The sequence below is a fragment of the Sparus aurata genome, chromosome 11 (genome assembly GCF_900880675.1).
Source record: "Sparus aurata chromosome 11, fSpaAur1.1, whole genome shotgun sequence".
In the NCBI taxonomy this organism is placed as follows: Eukaryota; Metazoa; Chordata; class Actinopteri; order Spariformes; family Sparidae; genus Sparus; species Sparus aurata.
The window spans coordinates 270,200-292,500 of NC_044197.1; the positions used below are offsets into that span (position 1 = coordinate 270,200).

Genomic DNA, 22,301 nt, shown 5'->3' on the forward strand with positions numbered 1-22,301 from the left:
TGCTTCAGACTACGATGATCGCGTACATTTCTTAAGTCAGTCAAACGTTTGATTGTTCAGTTATCTGAAATTTCAGTGCACTTATCTTGTAATTAAAGCACATTGTTGTGTGGAACAGAATGAAGATGAAGATGATGATGATGGTTCTGACCTGGATGAAGAGCCAGGATGTGACCAGGGCCAGGCTGCTGTACTGCCCATTGAAGCGGTAGTGGTAGGCGTAGAAGGCAAAGTGGTAGAGATAGAAGAACCTGAAGAACACAAACAACCATTCTGATCCATCAACCAACCTCAGAAACCACCTGTTAGTTCATATTGTGACACTATAAAGTTAATGAGTTCATATCTGTTGGTCATGTGACTCACCTCAGCCAGTGGCGTTTGCTTGTGTTGGTGTGGCAGCAGATGGCGTCGTACTGATCAGCCAACCAGACGATGAGGATGATGTAGAAGGCCGTCGTCGTGTCATTGAAGAATTCTGACATGATGGCCTCCATGCCTGTTAAACAGGAAGTGACATCAGCAGGTCACGTTTCGATTCAAACCTTTTAGCTGGATAGCTCAAAAACCAGAACCAACCAGCCGCTTCAGATCTAACTGAGGAGGGACGACATCTAGGTCAAACAATCGAAGAGAAGACTGCATTGAGAACTGGACCGCCTGGACTCAAAACTGGTTTCCTGTTCTTAGAATGGACTCAGAACATGACCGCCTCAACTTTTACTTGTCTGTCTTGACCTAACCCCAAGTACAAATGTTAAGAAGACCTAATGAGACTCCCAACTGGCTCTACTTGGGACTTGTCTCTTTGGAGTTAGAACTTGGACCACTTGACTTAGTACATTGACTCCGTGGCTCAGGACTAGAACTTAGCTAGCTGCATCGGCTTTCATGACTCAGGACTTGGCATCCAGGACTTGGCATCCAGGACTTGGCATCCAGGACTTGGCATCCAGGACTTGGCATCCAGGACTTGGCATCCAGGACTTGGCTTGTGCGTCTGACTTGCCTGTCTTTGTCCAGGACCAATCAGAGAAGGTTTGAAAGGATTCACTTGCCACCTCTCTGAATCCTGAGCCCGATATAACTGGATTTAGCTCGAACCCACCTGATGGATCAGGGCTAGTCAAAGTCTAAGCAGGACAAATGTACAATTGGCCAGTACAACTCTGATCTGCTGCTCAGGTGGGGAAACATGTACTGCTGGTCTCTGTTGGATGTTAAAGTGAATCCTGAATCAGGAGCAGATCCACACTCTCTGAACAGCTTTCAGGATTTGAACTTACCAACAAGAGCCAGGATGACGGTGAGCAAAGGGGCTGCTGGGAAGGCAATGGTCATGTTCATCTCCAACATCTGAAGTAGATCGACTGAGGGGGGACAAAGAAAGACCAGATCAACACACAGCTCAACATCCAGAGGCCTGAACTCTGAGGCAGGATCTGTGCTTGTTGAGGTAACTTTAGTGTTAACTCTGGTTTTCAGGGCTACAACAGCGGTTCATTTCTAACGTGGTACATCACCTTCCCTTTCTGTGAACCCCATCATGGTGAGATGTCGAAAGCCTTGGTTGAATTACCGAGTTGATAAACAGCTTCGTGTGTCGGTGGTTGTTAACAGACCCTGGGGGTGCTGAACTCATTTCACAGTCCAGGCTTCAGGTTTAACACTCTAAATCTAAATATAAACTTCTTTGTTCAGCAGCGACACCAGTGACTGAAACAAACAGTCATCAGCAGAAAGAACGTTTACTATCTTTTGTAGTAATATTTCACATTAAACATCGTTTAGCAGCCGGCTGAACACCATCAGGGACAGTCAGTTATCAAAGCTCACTAACAGCTCCGGCTAGACCAGACTGGTGACATTAAACTGGTGAGGAAACTGACCGATGAAGACGAAGATCTGGTGATGAGAGTATCTGAGCAGCATGGACACTGACAGAGTCTGAAAAACACAAAAGAACAGACCGAAACACTGAACACATCACCTCAAAATCCTTCAACTGTTTACATTATTTATCTCACACTCACTCACAGGTTCTGATCACGTCACCCATCACAGCTTCAGTTGTTGCAAAAACTGAACTACTTACAAATATGACCATGATGACAAAGGCGGCCAGGTACGAGGTTCTGGCCATCCACATGCTGACGAAGCGGTAATGTTCTCCAGACACCACGTTTCTCAAGAACCCTGCAAGAAACCACATGCTGACATCACCAACCTGCTGATGACCCCCAGGTCAAAATATCAACACTGACAATCAGAGAACACACGGATACTGTAATCAGGTTCTGTGGTCAGAGTACAGGGTCAGAGGAACTCAGGTTCTGTGGTCAGAGTACAGGGTCAGAGGAACTCAGGTTCTGTGGTCAGAGTACAGGGTCAGAGGAACTCAGGTTCTGTGGTCAGAGTAGGTCAGAGAACAGGGTCAGAGGAACTCAGGTTCTGTGGTCAGAGTACAGGGTCAGAGGAACTCAGGTTCTGTGGTCAGAGTACAGGGTCAGAGGAACTCAGGTTCTGTGGTCAGAGTACAGGGTCAGAGGAACTCAGGTTCTGTGGTCAGAGTACAGGGTCAGAGGAACTCAGGTTCTGTGGTCAGAGTACAGGGTCAGAGGAACTCAGGTTCTGTGGTCAGAGTACAGGGTCAGAGGAACTCAGGTTCTGTGGTCAGAGTACAGGGTCAGAGGAACTCAGGTTCTGTGGTCAGAGTACAGGGTCAGAGGAACTCAGGTTCTGTGGTCAGAGTACAGGGTCAGAGGAACTCAGGTTCTGTGGTCAGAGTACAGGGTCAGAGGAACTCAGGTTCTGTGGTCAGAGTACAGGGTCAGAGGAACTCAGGTTCTGTGGTCAGAGTACAGGGTCAGAGGTTGTCGAGTTCTCTACCTTTGTTCTCCTCGTTCTCAGCAAGCGCCTTCACACTTGACATCAGGATGTCGTCATAGCCCAGAAACTCATCCAGCAGGAAGCGGCTGAAGCCATCACCAAAACATTCGTCCTTCATCGGATCTGAACTCACACAGGTGTCAGAATCATGTGACTGACAGACAGGTGTTACAGTCATGTGACAGACAGACAGGTGTTACAGTCATGTGACAGACAGGTGTTACAGTCATGTGACTGACAGACAGGTGTTACAGTCATGTGACTGACAGACAGGTGTTACAGTCATGTGACTGACAGACAGGTGTTACAGTCATGTGACTGACAGACAGGTGTTACAGTCATGTGACTGACAGACAGGTGTTGCAGTCACGTGACTGACAGACAGGTGTTACAGTCATGTGACTGACAGACAGGTGTTACAGTCATGTGACAGACAGGTGTTACAGTCATGTGACTGACAGACAGGTGTTACAGTCATGTGACAGACAGACAGGTGTTACAGTCATGTGACTGACAGACAGGTGTTACGGTCATGTGACTGACAGACAGGTGTTACAGTCATGTGACAGACAGGTGTTACAGTCACGTGACTGACAGACAGGTGTTACAGTCACGTGACTGACAGACAGGTGTTACAGTCATGTGACTGACAGACAGGTGTTACAGTCACGTGACTGACAGACAGGTGTTACAGTCACGTGACTGACAGACAGGTGTTATCAGTGTCTCACCCAGAGTGACCACCATGACGGGGATGTTGAGTCTCTGCCTGGTGCTCTGAGATAGACGCAGGAAGCCGTATTCCAGAGAATACTCCACGATGTACTCCTCCTGAGGCCACACTGATGACGACAACAACAACTTTAATGTACAGACATGTAATCAGACAGACACGTCAACAGACAGACAGACTTTGGTCCATTAACACACTAGCCCCATTCACACAGGAGAGGACGCATAAAAGCTGCAGCCGCGGTTCGCCAATTCTCCGTGGATGGTGATTAACACAGAACGAACTCCTAAGGAGGCGTGATGGTACATGTCATGAAGATGACGTCGGTGTTTTATCAAGGTGTTTCCATGGCGTCCCCCTGTCATTCTGACTCCTTCACTCGCGGGATGGAGGCTGTTTCCTGAGGGAAAGTTCACTGAAGTCTCGGTTGGGAGGGCTGACCGTCGCGGTGATTTATTTTCTTCACAAACACTCGCTGAGTTCAAGTTTCTTGCTGGTGACAGAAGCTGTTTTTCGGGCAGACGAAGAGTCGGTAGGACGGCCGGGAGGACGGCCGGGAGGACGGACGCTTCTCCACGTATATCTGCGGTATTTTTTTCCTCATATAAGTTACCAAAAAACGTCATTGCCACTACGTTACTTTTGTTTGGTCATGTAATGTTGCTTTGTGGGACATTTTAAGATGAGTGAAGGACCTGTGTAGTTAACGACGGTCCGATCAACACGCCCCCGATACGCGAAGCCGGCCTATCCGTTCACACTGGTTCGGTTCTCCAATAATAATGCCCTGATACGACCTCCAGAGACGATCAGGGCCAGAGCAAAATTTCACCCCTCGCTGCCTCCAAGAGATTCAGACTGAGACGGAGGCGGGGAATTGGCGTACTAAAGCCGCATCCAAAAGCCAGTGTGAATGGGGCTACAGTCTAATCCGCTGGTGTAAAATTAGCAGCGCATTAGCATGTTAGCAGCTCATATGCATCTTAAAACACAAACTCTTTATTTAAAGATGTAGAAGTTTCAGAGTTTAAAGAGAGTGAGACTTCAGCTGGGTGTTTTAAATCAGGTAAGAAGAATAAAAACCCGCCAGAACACCGAAGCAGCAACTCTGAGTTTAAACAGCTGACACTACTTTAATTATCACTCGTCAGTAATACTGAAAGATGCACTGATCGATAAGCCAGTTTCAGTGTCACTGGAGATCTTCTGACGTCACTGATTAATGACTGATTCTTGTTGTGACTCTGCTGCCACCTGCTGGTCTGACAGTCGCTCAGCTCATGTCACTGCTTCACGATGCTTCAGGGCTGTTAACTGTTAAACAGACCTATCAATGAAACATGATTAATATTTTCACTGATCATTTATAATTGTGACTACTTCAAATGTTTTTTTAGTCAGTTTACTGCAACAGGAAACAGAAAAACCACACCTGACACACTGACTTGCAGTTCAAAGTTCAAAGTAATTTGTTTTCCTGTTTTTTCCATTTTTACTCAAAATATTTTGAATAATTAATCAATAAGTGAAGTGATATCTTCATCAATGAGTTTAAATACAAACTGATCAAAGATACTGCAACACAACCAGGTGTGTCTGTCCTGGAGGAGAGGAGGGGGGAGGAGTGAGAGGAGGAGGAAGAGGAGAAGGGAAGTGGAAGTGGAAGTGGAAGAGGAAGAGGACGAGGACGAGGAAGAGGACGAGGAAGAGGAGGGTTTACCTGCTCTGGCCATCATCTCCAGCTCAGACACTGAGTCCTTCAGCGGCTGCATACCTTTAGTGGTCTGGCTGAAGGAGACGTCCTGGCTGTCGTTCACACCTCCTCCTCCTCCTCCTCCTCCTCCTCCTGCTCCTCCAACACCTCCTCCCATCAGAGACGGTTTCAGACGAGGCTCGATGTCCAGCTCAAACTGAGACACAGAAAAAAATGTCAGGAGACTAGAAAGATCTGTAGAAGTACAGAGAGAACTACAAATCCCTGTGTCCTGCTGACTCTAGTTTACATCTGCTGACTGTTGACTGTGACATCACTGCTCACCTGCACTGAGCTGTTGTCAAACATCTCAAGGGTCATCTCCTCCTCCTCCTCCTCCTCCTCCTCCTGCAGTGCTGCCAGACTGAGTCCTGCCACTCCTCCTGCCCCCTCCTCAGCCTCCAGCTCCTCCTGGAGGCCTGTGGAGTCGTAGTACTGCAGGAAGACGGAGGCTCGGCTGGAGTTCCTCTGGATCTCCACTCGCAGGATGCCATCACGAGGCCAGCGCTCCCTCACAACCTCCAGACAGTTGATGGGCGAGCGAGAGAAGGCAATGTGGATGTAGGCGAGGATGAAGAGGACGAAGAGTGCCTGGGCAGGAGGACAGAGGAGGACAGAGGGGAGAGAGGAGGAAGACAGAGAGGAGAGAGAGGAGGACAGAGAGGAGAGAGGAGGAGGACAGAGAGGAGGAAGGACAGAGAGGAGAGAGGAGGAAGACAGAGAGGAGAGAGAGGAAGACAGAGAGGAGAGAGGAAGAAGACAGAGAGGAGGAGGACAGAGAGGAGAGAGGAGGAAGACAGAGAGGAGAGAGGAGGAAGACAGAGAGGAGAGAGGAAGAGACAGAGAGGAGAGAGGAGGAAGACAGAGAGGAGAGAGGAAGAAGACAGAGAGGAGAGAGGAAGAAGACAGAGAGGAGAGAGGAAGAAGACAGAGAGGAGAGAGGAAGAAGACAGAGAGGAGAGAGGAAGAAGACAGAGAGGAGAGAGGAGGAAGACAGAGAGGAGAGAGGAGGGAAGACAGAGAGGAGAGAGGAGGAAGACAGAGAGGAGAGAGGAGGAAGACAGAGAGGAGAGAGGAAGAAGACAGAGAGGGAAGAAGAAGACAGAGAGGAGAGAGGAGGAAGACAGAGAGGAGAGAGGAGGAAGACAGAGAGGAGAGAGGAGGAAGACAGAGAGGAGAGAGGAGGAAGACAGAGAGGAGAGAGGAGGAAGACAGAGAGGAGAGAGGAGGAAGACAGAGAGGAGAGAGGAAGAAGACAGAGAGGAGAGAGGAAGAAGACAGAGAGGAGGAGAGGAAGAAGACAGAGAGGAGGAAGACAGAGGAGAGAGGAGGAGAGAGGAGTTGGTACTCACAGTCAGGTTTCATGAGGAGGTTTCTCATACACAATATAGATTATTAGATATTATTGATCGTGTGCAGTAGAAGTTGTTGAGAAAAAGGGTTCTAAATGTCACTGTGGGCAAACTGAAGTGTTGAGGCAGATCATCAGAGCCGACTGGTCGTCTGCATCAGTGATCGTCTCCTCTCAGAGCTCGACTGTGTTGGACAGACATTACTGCACAGGAGCGCTGACAACATGGCCGCCCAGCGACAACAGCTGCCTGTAAGGACTTTGGTAAAGCCTGGAGGTGTGACTGCTGTTAATCTGATGGAGCAACGTAAACTCTGGACTTCACACCAGACTATTCAAAATCAGTAATGTAATCCTCATTCCTTCAGATTAGACACAATGCTTCATTTACAGGAACGTTCTGTTGCTGTTGTTGTTTTCCTCACAGATTTATGTAGTAAAGATTAACACGAGGTCAAAGTGAATGAGTTCAGTCAAAGATGGGTCAGGGTCCGGGAACAGACTCACCTCTCTGAACCCTTTCAACATACAGTTAGGTCCATAAATATTTGGACACTGACACAAGTTTTGTTTTTTTAGCTGTTTAATCAAGCAAATTCCAAATATAGCTACATAATGGACATGGACATAAAGTGCAGACTATCAGTTTTCAACATTCAAATTGGATAAAGGGTTTAGGAGTTTCATCTCCTTAACATGTGCCACCCTCTTTTAAAAAGGGACCAAAAGTAATTGGACAATTGACTCACAGGCTATTTCATGGGCAGGTGTGGGCAATTCCTTCATTCTGTCATTATTAAGCATATAACGGGCCTTGAGCGGATTTGAGGTGTGGTGCTTGTATTTGGAAGATTTTGCGGTGAAGACAACATGCGACCAAAGGAGCGCTCTATGCAGGTGAAACAAGGCATCCTTAAGCTGCAACAACAGAAAAAACCCATCTGAAAAATTGCTACAATAGTAGGAGCGGCAAAATCTACAGTTTGGTACATCCTGAGAAAGAAAGCACTGGTGAATTCAGCAACGCAAAAAGACCACGGAAGTGGTGGATGATTGCAGAATCATTTCCGTGGTGAAGAGAAACCCCTTCACAACAGCCAACCAGGTGAACAACGTTCTCCAGGAGGTAGGCATATCAATGTCCAAGTCTACCATAAAGAATAGACTGCATGGAAGTAAATACAGAGGGCTCACTGCACGGTGCAAGCCACTCATAAGCCTTTAGAATAGAAAGGCTAGATCAGACTGCTAAAAAAACATCTTAAAAAGCCATCACAGTTCTGGAGGAACTTTCTTTGGGCAGATGAAACCAAGATCAACCTCTACCAGAATAATGGCAAGAAAAAAGTATGGAGAGGGCGTGAGAGGGCGTGAGCTGTAGCTCATGATCCAAAGCATACCACATCGTCTGTAACACACAGCGGAGGCAGTGTGATGGCTTGAGCATGCATGGCTGTCAGTGGCACTGTGTCACTAGCGTTTATTAATGATGTAACACAAGATGGAAGCAGCTGGATGAATTCTGAGGTGCTCAGAGACATACTGTCTGCTTAAATCCAGCCAAATGCAGCCAAATTGATTGGGCAGCGTTTCATAATACAGATGGGCAATGACCCACAACATACAGTCAAAGCAACCCAGGAGTTTATTAATGCAAAAAAGTGGAATATTCTTGAATGGCCAAGTCACCTGATCTCAACCCAATTGAGCATGCATTTCACTTGTTAAAGACTAAACTTCAGACAGAAAGGCCCACAAACAAACAGCAACTGAAAACCGCTGCAGTAAAGGCCCGGCAGAGCATTAAAAAGGAGGAAACCCCGCGTCTGGTGATGTCCATGAGTTCAAGACTTCAGGCAGTCATTGTCAGCAAAGGGTTTTCAACCAAGTATTAGAAATGAACATTTTATTTTCAGTTATTTGACTTGTCCAATTACTTTTGGCCCCTGAAATGAAGAGACTGTGTCTAAAAAATGTTTTAGTTCCTCACATTTTTATGCAATATTTTGTTCAAACCGCTGAATTAAAGCTGAAAGTCTGCACTTCAACTGCATCTGAATTGTTTCAATCAAATTTCATTGTGGTAATGTACAGAACCAAAATTAGAAAAACTTTGTCTCTGTCCAAATATTTATGGACCTAACTGTATGGGATGTTAATAATCACCGTCTTCATCTGTAACGTCTAAAATCAAGTTTCTCTCCCTCACTAACCAATAACCCTCACCAGGAAAATAACGTCTAGAGCAGCGGTCCTCAATAGGCCCTCCGGCCCTCCGGCCTCCTGTTTGTGGCCCCCGAACTGTTATTCCTTCACCATGTGTTTTGGTTGGGTCAGCACATGTACACCGGGACTTGTCTCCATGCCAAAGAAACACAGACAGCTGGGTCACTCACCGCTGCAAGCGCAATTTTTAACTTTCATTTTCAGAGCAGTTCGTGTATTCACATTTTGCCGGTTGTAAGAGATTGGAAATGGCGTGCTCCAAATAAACTGCTCAGACTGCCACAGAACAAACGACGTGAATTAACCCACAACCATATTACATATCATCTTATTCACAAACACATTCACGAACCATAATTACACCAACACCAACAGAATACCCAAGAGTCAAGGGGCGTTACAATATGCCAGGAGAAGCTGTGATGAAGATTTCCAATTTGAAACGGCATTATGAGATGAAGTATAGGAATTTTGAAGAGACATTTCCTCAAAATTCAGAGGTAAACACAACACAAATGAATGCACTGAAATCATCATATCAAGCTGCAAGCAGGATTTATCATCTATGACACAACAACAATAAGCAACTGAGTGCTCACTTAGAGTGGTGTGGATTTTGGGTAAGCACAAGAAGCCGTTCTCAGATGCAGAAATAATAAAATAATGCATGACTGAAGTGATGGACACAATGTTTGAAGGCAAACACAAAGAGGACATATTCAACTATGTGTTTTCATTTATGTTAAAATGGAAATGACATTTTATTTTAGTTTGTATTTTTCTTGTTGTTTTGAATGAAAAGGACATTTTATTATGAATATTACAGTATTATTGCATGTGGCCTGACCGACCTCAATACATGGACCTTTGAGTCATTGAAAAAAATCTTTGTGGCCCTTTAAGATTTGAGTACCCCTGGTCTAGCCCAATCAGAAGCCCTGGCTGTGTGGTGGGTGTGGTGGATGCAGTGGCATCACCTTCCCAATGTAGGGAAGACTAATACAGCTTCTTCCCCTAACATTAGTGGGTCTACTCAGGTTTTTTTTAATGCTACGAAACGCATATTGACCACATTCCCACTTCCCTGAGGTCTGTGATTTTTATCTTAAACTTCAAGTTTTACGTCACAAACGTGCCTGAATCGGTTTTAACAGGAGAGAAAATAACAACAGACCCATTAAAGGGATAGTTTGGTTTTTTTGAAGTGGGGTCATATAAAGTACATATCTATAGTCGAACTATAGATATCCACCTATAGAACCGCAGAACCCCCGTATCCCTACGCATGGAACACAGATCGGCAGGAAACAGATCGACTATAGAACTTGTACTTTATATGACCCCACTTCAAAAAACCTGAACTATCCCTTTAAGAAAGAAGCTTCTGTAAAACGTGGAGAAATTCTTTCAAGCATCACAACCCCATGAGATGAGTCGATTCACCTCATTCGGTCCAATAAAGTTTGGACCGAGAGCACGCAGCGTTTCCCACACATTTATGTATTTGTGGTGCTCCGCCACATATAGATTTTCGATTTTTGGATCTGCACGTCTCGTTCTCACTCACTCAAGACAGCAGCCGTCAGTGAACAGCATGATGTTATATACTGACACAGTGGATGGCGACATGGTTTTTAGTCCGCCAGTAAATCCAAGGAGGAAGAGGAGGAGGACTATTCAATGCGGTTGGCTTAATGGTAACTTCCTCTGATGGCCATCCTCATCGTCGAGATCAAGCTCCCACAAAGAGCGCCAGGCCTTGAAGCCAGTTTATATTGTGGCCAAGCCGGGAACTTTTTCCCAAAAGCTCCCACTGTGAAAGACGCGTCAGTAGAGCTGTTACAATACACGTATCGAAACTGAAATTGTGACACTCAGATCCATGAACCTGTCTCGCGGTGTGAGCCCTGTGAGCTATAAGTAGCCCCTTTCACACAGAGACGCCGCATTAACACCACAGGGGTGGTTCACCAATTCTCCGCCGTTGGTCGTTCACACAGAGCGAAGCACCGCTGCAGTAAAGACAGACCGATGTGTCACACCGAAAGCCGGCGCTGCAGCTCCTAAAGAGACGTGATGGCACACGTCATGATGATGATGTCTGTGTTTTCAAGGTGTTTCCCAGGTGTCCTCCTGTCAATCTAAACCCGCGGATAAGTTATAATCATATGGATGCTGTTATAATGTGTCATGATTGAGATCCTGACCCACCAAACACCCTGGAAAGTAACAAAGTTACGTTTTTCACTCTAAATTACATAATCGTGGCGCGCAGGTGGTCGAGTGGTTAGAGCGCGTGCCATGAACGCAGCCGACCCCGGTTCGATTCCGGCTGGAGGTCCTTTGCTGCATGTCACATCCCCCTCTCTCTCCCATATTTCCTATCTGTCTACTGCTTAATAAAGGTGTCTATGCCAAAAAAAAAAAATCTTTAAATTACATACAGGTTTCGTACACATTTTTCAAGGTCAAATTCAAGCACTTTTCATCACTTTTAAGGGTCATTTTCAAATTTTTCCAGCACCATATCGCTGGGGTAAAATACATGATCTACAAGAATATATACACTCATTTTTATTTTTTTTCACTTTTTATCACAATTATGTACATTGTGTTATCCTGTAAACTTCTAAAATTATGTTTCATAATAGCAAAAAGTTTAGAAATTAAAGGAGAACACAAAGTTTTATCCAAAAAAATGGAAGCCACTTGGCGTTCTTCAGGCACACCTGCACCGAGACAGAGAGACCTGAGAGCACCCTGTAATTTTCTTTTTTGACATAAATTTGTATGTTTCAAAATGCAGTGTTGGGAGTAACGCATTACAAAAGTAATGCAATTACTGTAATGCATTACTTTTTGCTGTAACGCAGTAATGTAAGGCATTACAAAAAAAAATATTTTACTTGGTACAAATCTCAGTAACGCGCGTTACAATGCATTTTAAACCCGAAATTAAGTGGTGTGTTGTTTTTATACAAATTCGCCAACAGCCGTTCTCCCGTTCTGTGATGCTTGAACCTCAAGAAGTGAGGAGACTGTGGCAGAGTATGTTGTCGAAGATATGCTGCCACTTTCAACAGTGGATTCTCCGTCTTTTAGAAAAATTGTGAGCAAGATCCCCGTCCAGGCGAGCAATAACAAGGTAAGCTATCATTGCCTCAACAGGTTAGTGCTGCTGGGCTACTGACTGTAATATATCAGCCAATAGAACAGCGACATAACGTCAATCTGTTTCACATCAGTCTGTATCCAGATAAAACATACAAAAACTTCATAAACATTAGCTAAAGGGCCTTACAATGTAGGCTAATCTTACTTTATTAGAAGTAAGTCATGAAAATGGGAGAAAAGTGAACATTTCCTTTTCACACTTAAAGCTCTTACGTATGTTAGTGCCTGATGTGACGTTACAGAGACAAACTGAACAGTCAGTTTCTGACTCTGGCACTTTCAGCTCTGGTGCATCAAATTCGACCTTCTCTTCAGCCATCCTTCTCTATTGCTACCAGTCTGCATGTGTAACGACACACGGACAATCAGGCGCTAACTTAACGAGGTCACTTAACGTGATTAATGGTGTGTTAATTATTATTTAGCGTGTTATGGTTTAGCTAACGTTAGTGGTTAACATAAAGTGTTAACGTGCAGTGTTGGCCTAAGTTACTCACAAAATCTTAACTTACATTTCTTGTGACTGGAGAGCGCAGGCTCTCCCATTGCACAAATCTGCAAAAAATTTTTACAGACCTTGCAAGACGCCACTCTTTGATTCGGTCTTTATCTTAACCACAGTTTGTAGTTATCATTTTGAAGCCAACGCTTGTTAAAACAACAGCCTCCCGGCATTTTGTCATCTCCTGCTGTCTCTCTTGGAAAGGGGCGGGGCTACACACAGACCGGCAGGTCGCGGAGAGGAGCAGAGAGGCTCCGCGGAGCCCAGGAGGAAACATCTCCACATACGGATCTCTTACTGATTTTATTTCTCCTTGTTATAAGCAAACTATCCAGTCTGATCCCAATTTTGTGAAAGACGTAGAGTATATTACATGAGCATATATATAATGTCAAGCACTTTCAAGCACTTAAACTAAAATCCAAGCACTTTTCAGACCTTGAAAACACAACATTGAAACTCAAGCACTTTCACGGATTTCAAGCACCCGTACGAACCCTGTATAATCGCCATCAATAAACAGGACACTGTCTGACTCTGTCACTTACGAGGACGGAGGCTGTTTTCCGGGGGAAAGTTCACTGAAGTCTCGGTCAGGAGGGCTGACCGTCACCGTGATTTATTTTTCATCATAAACACTCGGTGAGTAAAAGTTTTTTGCCGGTGACAGACGCTGTTTTTCGGGTGGAAATGTGATGACTTGTCAGGAGGACAGACAGGAGGAGGAACGCGCTCCGCATACAGCTGCATTATTTTTTTCCTCATTGCAAAAGACAGTTACTATGTTACCTTAGTTTTGTTCTGTAACGTTGCTTTGTGGGACATTTCTCTTTATTTAGTTGAGTGAAGGACCTGTGTAGTTAACAGGCCATCGATAGACACGCCCTCTATACGCACAGCCGGCTCATCCATTCACACTGGTTCAGTTTGCCAATACTGTGTCTCTGACACTATCAGACAAGTATCATACAGAAGTTATTGAAATGTTACATAAACAAAATGTTTAATTTAAAAAAAGATAAAATCGAGGTTTGTATCAAACTGTGGGTCAAAAATCGTGATACAAACCGAATCATGAGTTTGGTGTATCGTTACAGCCCTATTCTTTACACTGCTGGACCTGAATAACAAATGTGTTCCTTCATATTTTTCAACATGTTGTATGACAATAGAAGGAGGTGAAGATTGTTTGAGACTCCATAAATTAAAACCCGTCCTAAACCAGAAGCTGCAGCTGAGCAGCTCCAGTACGTTTTATGAAATGAGCCGCACTTCAGTGGGTCGTCACACCTGCAGAGCAGAAACAGTGTAACGGCTCCTGACACAAAGCGTTTACCTGAAGACATTTTCTCACCTTGAGCAGGACGAAGAACTCAAAGACTCTCCTGAAGGACGGCGGGAACAGGCGGGCGTATGTGACGGCCATCTTGAAGAAGAGGGCGTGGAAGAGGCGGTCTCGGACATTGATGAGGGGGTTCTGGTTCATGTTGGGGTTTCGGATCCTGTTGGGTCCCATGTTGTTGTTGTTGTTGTTGAGAGGGACGTTGTTGTTGTTGGCCTGGTTCTCTGACATGGTCTCTGTCTCTGGTTACTCTGCTCACTCTGCACTATAACAGCTGATTCTAGGTCAGCATGGCTGCTGTCAGACCGTCACAGTGAAGGTGAACTCTGACCTCAGATCAGAGCCTGAAGAGGATTCACCTGCTGATGGACCAAACGTCTTCACAGTCTGGGACAGAAGAACACTGAAGCAGGTCAGTCACACAAGCTGCAACAGTTTAAAGATGTACTTTTATCTTTTTCACGTCCTGAATCAACTTTAATAATCTGATCTCAGTTCAGCCATCTCAGGGAGAAGACCCGGTTCATTCAAGTTCACTGATGCCCTCACAGCTCCTGTAACATCTTATATTAAACTGCTGTGACCCTGATGTGACCCTGCTGTACTCAGATACTTTGTCAGATCTGCAGTTCATCATGTTAGTGATTCTCACCAGCCTCTTATTTTTCACTGGATTGGTTTGAAATGTGTCCTGAGCATCAGAGACCCCGAGGATCATTGACAACATGTATTCACTGAAATTGTTGTTGCAGAATGTTTGCCGTCATCGGATCAATACCACTCAGATACTTATATCTGCACTAGTTTTCCCTGTGGAGTATAACTGTAGCTCTGTCACGTGTACACACATGTTAAATAAGAAACCTACTGATGGAGACTGAAGATGTTACCAACAATGATTATTTTAATTTCCTCAAAGCTTTTTTTTTTAAACACATAAAATGTTATAGGTGCTCTATCACTCCATCACCATCATTGAATGATTTTGCAATCATATCATTTTTTCATACTTATCACTGAATATTTTTTCATTCAGTGGTTATATTTCATATCATTTTCATATCCGAGTCATCATGTCAGAAATGTGTTTGTCATGAGCCAAGACTAATCTTCAGTCCAGATATTTGGTAAGCTCTTTACAAACTGGAAATGTTCTGAAGCCAATGAAAAGTGTCTGTGTATGTTGCACAGACAGAAGACATTGAGTCAACACAGCACAGGAGAACCAGGACATGGCAAGGGTTAAGTATTGATTATCAGGGCGAGTTGGTGCTGAATGACACATGTTGGGTTTATGATGCAGCAGCTCACAGACTTAAAGGTCAGGACCTTCAGCTGTACACATGTAGGTTAACTGGTCCATTATCAGTGACCCACTGAGCTCATATCTCACTGTAGATCAGTGTGTTAATGGAGGACTGAAGCTCCGCACTGAGCGGAACACACCACCTCTCACTCAAACTAACTGAGGTTTGTTAGAAGCTCATTAACACAACACTTCCTGCCAATCATGATCAGTTAATCCATCAGACAGTACTATCAATATTGACGTTAACTTCACATGTACTTGAGCATGTGATGTTTCAAAGTATTTACAGTTGTACAACTTCTCATGCTGTTTTCTCTGCTCTTCAACTATACACACATATACATATACACATATACATATATACACACACATACATCTGTACATTCATACATACATGTACATATATATATAAATATAAATATACATACATACACTATGGAGATGTACTGTGGTTAGCTGGTCACTTTTGGTTGTCCTGTCAGTATCTTTGACTTTTGTTCTAAAACAAAGAGCAACAGTGTTTTTGAGCTGTCCGTCTCCAGCCTGTCTGTCTGTCTGTCTGTCTGTCTGTCTGTATTTGTATCAGTATCAAATATACATGTGAGGTAATGTTGGTAGTCATGCTGTCTCCTGTAGTGCTGAATGTATTTGTACCACTGTTCGGTACTTGTATCAGTGTATACATATATATTGACATCATTAGCTGCCCTGCTCGTCCTGGGGCCTGCTGTGTGTATCTGCATCACTGTGTGTATTAGTACTACTGTATGTAGGTGTATAATATATTTGTACTTGCATCAGTAGTAGCGTGTATTTTGGCTGTCCTGCTCGCCTTGAGGCCTGCTGCCTGCTGTCTAGCTGCCAGAACAGGTAAACACACTCCAGGTAACTCTTCATATCTCTAAATTTGATAAGCTAGGGTTAACATTAGCTTTCGATTAACATTCATCTGTCTTACCTATTATTTACTCCACAGCTGAGTCCATGCTAACGTCTTCCCTCGATGTTTTCATCAGAGCAGGTAGGCTCATAAATGCAACAGCTAGCTGTTAGCACTGTTAGCCCAGTTATCTGGCACCTTTAGCGCGCTAGTCGTCCATAGGAAGAGACCGATGAAGCAGCTAGCAGCAGCAGCGGAGTTAGCTAGCAGCTAGCCCGTGGAGTCGTTTCAGTTTGATCCAATAGACATTAAAGACTCCGTCTGATGCGTCAAGATCTACTCCGAGCTTCACTTCAGCTAAAACAAGCTAACAGAGGCTAGCTGGAGCTAACAGGAGACTGACGGTTGCTGTTATGAGACGGAATCGCAACCAGAGCGGAAATCCGGGTCCTCCACCGCCTCCGCAGTCCCTGAGTTCTGTCTGACAGGTGCTAGCTGCCACTCTCAGGTTTACCAGCTGCTGCTATCCAAAGAGTCACACTGCCGCCATCTTCTGGAGTTTCCATCAGTCCTGAAGTGACCCAATCACCGCCCATGACTCCATCATGTCCTCGTTATGTCATTTATACGGCATTAACTTATCCTATACATGTTGAACACTTCCTGGTCGCGGACAGTGTTTAGAACCAGTCGGCTGCTCATTAATGTGAAGTTGTGCTGATCACAGAGCTGCTGCCACTCTTTATTCATTTTCCTTCTCACAATGATCATTTTCCTGATTTTAAAAGTAAAATACAACTACGGTACAAGAGCTGTGCTGTTACACTGCCCCACCTGTATAGCACTCTACAGTCTAACAGCAGCACGAACGACTTCCTCCTGTCATGAACGCCTAAAAGACTAACCAACACACTTTATTAAAAATGTTTTCCGCCTTGTTACGCAGACCGCTGCACCCGATAGACTCAGCTCAGGGATTAATCGTTCCTGGTTTCTCCTGCGGAGGAGGCTGTCCGGCGGCGCCACGTCAGTTAAACACAATCTACAGTCTAACAGAAATCATAGAAACTCTGTACAGATTATTGAAACACGCCACATAAGCATCATACAAGCAGTAAGACAAAGAGTTCCCGTATAATTAATGTTTTTAGTGTAATTATATATTTTACAGACAGGCGGGTGTGGAGACAGCTGTACGACCTGTAGGGTCCTGAGACCCTGTTGAACTGAATGAACAGTGGAAGGTTTGTTGTTCCAGCAGCTAACATGAACACTTTTATGTGTTATTATATTGAACTCCACAGATTTATTTCATATTTTTATTTCAAAGGTTAAAATTAATCTTTTATCGAGAAAACGAGCCCATTTTATTCGTATCTTCGTCTCTGAACCTGAAAACAGAGAGGTGAGCTAACGTTAGCGGCTAAACTACACTTCTTTCAATGTATCACTACTAATTTATGTACTAATTTACTCTAAATTACGTAATATGTATGTTTGTATTCTGACTGAAGTCTGGTTTAATTCGGCAAACTTCTTCAGCTCAGAGCTGCTGCTTTGAACAGGAGGTCTCGATGTTTAGCTTGAAACTACAGACCTCATCAGGACAAAGTGCCGCATAGAAATCTGCTTAAATTCAGAGTTGTTTAAAGTATGTTCGCTGTGGGAGGTCGAATAGCAGGGTGGCATAAGTTAAAGTATACAGATCCTTTACTTCAGTTACAGTACCAATACTGCAGTATAAAATACTACAAGTATTGTTATAGTACAAGCTAAAGCATTACAAATTATACTCTAGTAAATGCTGATAATCGATATTTTACTTAAGTGAATTAAACTGAGTTTACTGATATATAATGTGATTATTGTCACTGACGCATTCATGTGTAGACAAGGTTTCATTGTATTTCACAGAGTTTAATCAAAAGCTGAACACCTGGTTCACGTGTGTGTGTCTGTTCACAGGTGAAGCCTCCTGCTGGCTTCCAGTTTCTTCTTCAGTGGTTAAATCATGGAGCTGGCGTATGTGTGCGAGTGGGAGAAACGCCCAAAAAGCACTCACTGTCCCTCCATCCCTCTGGTCTGCTCCTGGTCCTGCAGGAACCTGGTGGCCTTCACCACAGACCTGAAGAACGATGATGATGACAAAGGTACACACATCCAGCGCAAACACGCCCAACAGGAAGTCAGCACATGAAGTCAACCCAAGAACCTGACTGAGTAAAGAATGTGTGAGGCGCTTACTCTGTGTACCAGATCATCATTCAAGATGTGTGTGTGTGTGTGTGTGTGTGTGTGTGTGTGTGTGTGTGTGTGTGTGTGTGTTTCAGATGTAAGTCACATGATCCACATCATCGACACTGAGCACCCCTGGGACGTTTACTCCATCAATTCTGGACACACTGAGGTCATTTCCTGTCTGGAGTGGGACCAATCAGGTGAGCCGATCTTTAACAGTCCACTGTGAGTTTATATGTTTACTTTTTAGTTAATTTTAGTCTCATTCATCCCTCGTGTAGGACGCAGGATGTGACACAGACTCTCTGAAGACGTCTCTGTAAATGACGTCTTCTCTGAGAGACTTTACATCTGTGTCAACACGTTGTTTGTGTATTTATGGATCACTGATTGTATTAAGTGTGTGTGTGCAGGCTCGAGGCTGCTGTCTGCAGACGGGGATGGTCAGATTAAATGTTGGTCGATGTCTGATCACCTGGTGAACAGCTGGGAGAGCGTCCTGTCCAGCTCTCTGGATGGAGATCCGATCGTGGCTCTGAGCTGGCTACACAACGGAGTGAAGCTGGCCCTGCATGTCGAGATGGTAACGCTCAGTCACACACAAATTCACGGCTGTAGCCAGTGATGAGTCAGCGCTATATAACTGTATGATCAGGAGTTGAAACGTCTGGTCAGTCCTTAAGTTTCTTATGACAGCTCTACTTTTATTGATCTATTCTTTTTTTTAATTCATGCAAAATATGTTGAGAGTTGGTCAGCTGGTCAGCCAATAAAACAAAGTATTTTTTTAAATGAATCATGACTCGAGTCATTATTAGTACTTTTGTACTCTACTTGAAGTATCTTCTTTGATCACTACAAAAACAAGTAGAAATAAAGGTAAAGTAACAGTACTAATACTTGTTCATGAGTTTTTCACTGTCACTGCATATTAAACTGACACTAAAATATAAGACCACTGAGTCTTAACTGATGTTTACAGACAACAGATCCTAAAAATAAAAAAAAAACTAAATCTGAAAAAAAAAAAATTTTTTATCTGGATCTCACTATTTTCTTTTTGTTTTGCTTCAGTCTGGTTCTACAAACTTCGGGGAGAAGTTCTCTCGGGTGAAGTTCTCTCCATCTCTGACTCTGTTTGGCGGGAAGCCGATGGAGGGATGGTTGGCAGTGACGGTGAGCGGTTTGGTCACCGTGTCGTTGTTGAAGCCAGGTGGCGCATTGCTGACTGCCAGTGAGAGCCTGTGTCGGCTCAGGGGACGCGTGGCGTTAGCCGACATCGCCTTCACAGGAGGAGGGAACATCGTGGTGGCGGCGACCGATGGCAGCAGCTCATCCCCCATCCAGTTCTACAAGGTCAAAACCACAAACACACCTGATCATCTTCTTGTTCCACCTCCAGCATGAAATAAAGTTTTTCTGTGTGTTCAGGTGGTCGTCAGCGTGGTGAGCGAGAAGTGTCGCATTGACACTGAACTGTTACCGTCTCTGTTCCTGCGCTGCACCACCGACCCCCTGAGGAGGGAGAAGTACCCCGCTGTCACACACCTCAAGTTCCTCACCAGAGAGAACTCTGAACAGGTAACCACCAGAACCACACAGAACTCTGACAGGACCACAGTAGAACCAAACAATAGTTTAAAACAAAGAATAATTATAAATCAAAGAAATTCCCAATTTGGGATTATAATAGTGTGTATATATATATTATATATATTATATATTATATATTATATTATATATATATATAATAGATAGATGGATAGATATAAATAAATGTTCTGTTCTGATAGGTCAGAGAACAGAAGAACATGAAGTGTGTGTGTGTGTGTGTGTGTGTGTGTGTGTTGTAGGTTTTGCTTTGTGCGTCCAATCAGAGCGGAAGCATCGTGGAGTGTTGGTCTCTGAGGAAGGAGGGACTTCCTGTCAACAATATCTTCCAGCACCGCTCACCAGTTGGTAAGAGACAGACTGGTTCTAACTGGTCTAAGTGATGTATTCTGATGTTTGACCGCTGACCTCCCGTCTGTGTCCAGTCGGCGAGAAGCAGCCGACCATCCTGAAGTGGAGGATCCTGACGACCACCAACGACCTGGAGCGAGTGTCTGCAGTCGCTCTGCCCAAACTGCCCATCTCCATCTCCAACACCGACCTGAAGGTGGCGTCAGACACCAAGTTCTGCCCCGGACTCGGTGAGGAGAACTTAAGTGTTAGCAAGTTTGGACCTGGACCAGGTCCAGGTCAATATTTTTTGGTGGTCTCTGTTCCAGCTTCAGGTTTAACCTGAACAGGAGACTGTCTTTGCCCGGTTTGAACCCACCTCACCAGTCTGAGAACCGGTTCTCTCTGTACTCAGGTCTGGCTCTGGCATTCCATGACGGAAGTATTCAGATCCTCCACCGTCTGTCCCTACACACCATGGGAGTCTTTTACGGCTCCTCATCCTCCTCCGGTCAGAGACCTGGAGACGAGTCTGCCATTAAACGCCAAAGAACTGGAGGCCCCGCCCTCCACTTCAAGGCCCTGCAGTTCTCGTGGACCTCACTGGCGCTGGCTGGAGTCGACAACCATGGCAAGGTGACAAGTGGTTATCTCAGATTCATTATGTTTCACCTGTTTGTTGCCAGGGAGACATATCTGTAAATAAACAGCTGATGTTGCTTCTTTTTATTTTCTGTCGTCACCGTGTCAAAGGGACCCTGCAGTCTGTAGCTGTGATACGGAGAAATGTTCTAGTATATGAAGATTTTTAGTTCTGACATGCAGCAGAACAAATCATCAGGTGTCATCTGGTTTTGTTTCCTGTTCAGCTCCACATGCTGCGAGTGTCGCCCTCTATGGGTCAGGTGCTGGAGATGAACACGACACTGCGCCACCTGCTGTTTCTGTTGGAGTACTGCATGGTGACGGGCTACGACTGGTGGGATGTCCTGCTGCACGTGCAGCCCACTATGGTACACAACCTGGTGGAGAAGCTGCATGAGGAGTACATGAGGCAGAACCAGGCGCTGCAGCAGGTCAGCAAGGCATGATGGGAGAATCAGACACCCGAACACTCAGGAGTTACATCAAACCTGTTACCTCTTACTCCTCAGCTGTCACAGAAACTGCAGTAAACTACACTTCCCATGATGCCTCAGCAGGGGCTGAATGTTCCCTGTTTTAAATGTCTGACTCAGGTTCTGGCGACACGTATCTTGGCAGTGAAGGCGTCTCTCTGTAAACTCTCCACGGCAACGGCAGCACGGGCCTGCGACTTCCACGCCAAACTGCTGCTGATCGCCATCAGCTCCACCTTAAAGTCTCTGCTGAGGCCGCATGTCCTCAACACACCTGACAAGAGTCCAGGTGACCGACTGACCGAGATCTGCTCCAAGAACACAGACACAGGTGAGACACATGAGGGACAGGAAAGAGGACACGAGGTGATGACCTGTGATTGATCACTTTGTACTTCCTCAGATATTGATAAGGTGATGATCAATCTGAAGACGGAGGAGTTTGTGTTGGATGGCCCCCCCCTTCAGTCCCTGCAGCAGCTCATCCAGTGGGTGGGAGACTTTGTCCTCTACCTGCTGGCTAACCTGCCCAACCAGGTGAGAACACAGCTGATAAGATCCAGGTGATTAGTAGGTGAACGAGGTGGATGAATTTCCTTCAGTCGTATAAACAAGAGAACCAAAGCCAGCAGTCAGAATGTTTCTGCACATGTTGAGGATCATCCTCATCACCTGAGCAGAACCTGTGTCATGTGAAGGATCAAATATTTTGACAATAAAATTAAAAGTTTGTCTCCATAGCGGGTCAAGTATTCAGGTCAGACGGGTGATCATTTAACAACAAACATGCCAGACCTGTGCGGTGTCCGTCTATCCTGCAGGGCTCCATGGTCCGGCCAGGGTTT

At 44.9% G+C, this 22,301-nt stretch overlaps 2 protein-coding genes across 3 annotated transcripts in view; one reads left to right on the plus strand and one right to left on the minus strand.

Moving 5' to 3' along the window:
- Positions 1-362: 362 nt before the first annotated feature.
- Positions 363-17,101, minus strand: tmem259 (transmembrane protein 259). The gene is made up of 10 exons (XM_030432797.1): positions 16,238-17,101; positions 13,983-14,357; positions 5,661-5,966; positions 5,397-5,532; positions 3,621-3,731; positions 2,890-3,012; positions 2,096-2,196; positions 1,890-1,947; positions 1,287-1,370; positions 363-499 (listed from the first exon to the last, which is right to left on the minus strand). Exons 2-10 carry the CDS (start codon positions 14,199-14,201, stop codon positions 363-365), a joined length of 1,275 nt encoding a protein of 424 aa, XP_030288657.1. The 5' UTR covers positions 14,202-14,357; positions 16,238-17,101.
- A 101-nt stretch (positions 17,102-17,202) lies between these two features.
- The window catches only part of med16 (mediator complex subunit 16), a 6,249-nt gene continuing 1,150 nt past the window's right edge, over positions 17,203-22,301 (plus strand). Inside the window, exons 1-13 of one of the 2 annotated variants that reach the window (XM_030433232.1) lie at positions 17,203-17,564; positions 18,125-18,309; positions 18,490-18,597; positions 18,811-18,980; positions 19,472-19,753; positions 19,829-19,978; positions 20,251-20,356; positions 20,434-20,589; positions 20,754-20,974; positions 21,208-21,414; positions 21,577-21,787; positions 21,860-21,993; positions 22,278-22,301. The exon at positions 22,278-22,301 is cut by the window's right edge and continues 169 nt beyond it. In XM_030433232.1, the coding sequence (XP_030289092.1) occupies positions 18,171-18,309; positions 18,490-18,597; positions 18,811-18,980; positions 19,472-19,753; positions 19,829-19,978; positions 20,251-20,356; positions 20,434-20,589; positions 20,754-20,974; positions 21,208-21,414; positions 21,577-21,787; positions 21,860-21,993; positions 22,278-22,301 (1,908 nt within the window). In that variant the 5' untranslated portion in view covers positions 17,203-17,564; positions 18,125-18,170. The remainder of the gene's footprint in view (positions 17,565-18,124; positions 18,310-18,489; positions 18,598-18,810; positions 18,981-19,471; positions 19,754-19,828; positions 19,979-20,250; positions 20,357-20,433; positions 20,590-20,753; positions 20,975-21,207; positions 21,415-21,576; positions 21,788-21,859; positions 21,994-22,277) is intronic. The other variant, XM_030433233.1, reaches the window with a different exon arrangement.

Bases quoted from the DNA above. Each gene is read 5' to 3' on its own strand.
- tmem259 (XM_030432797.1), bottom strand. From the start codon at position 14,201: ATGTCAGAGAACCAGGCCAACAACAACAACGTCCCTCTCAACAACAAC. The intron at 5,533-5,660 runs GTGAGCAGTGAT...TCTGTGTCTCAG, and splicing joins TTGACAACAGCTCAGTGCAG to TTTGAGCTGGACATCGAGCC. The intron at 1,948-2,095 runs GTAAGTAGTTCA...TGTGTTTTTCAG, and splicing joins TTGTCATCATGGTCATATTT to ACTCTGTCAGTGTCCATGCT.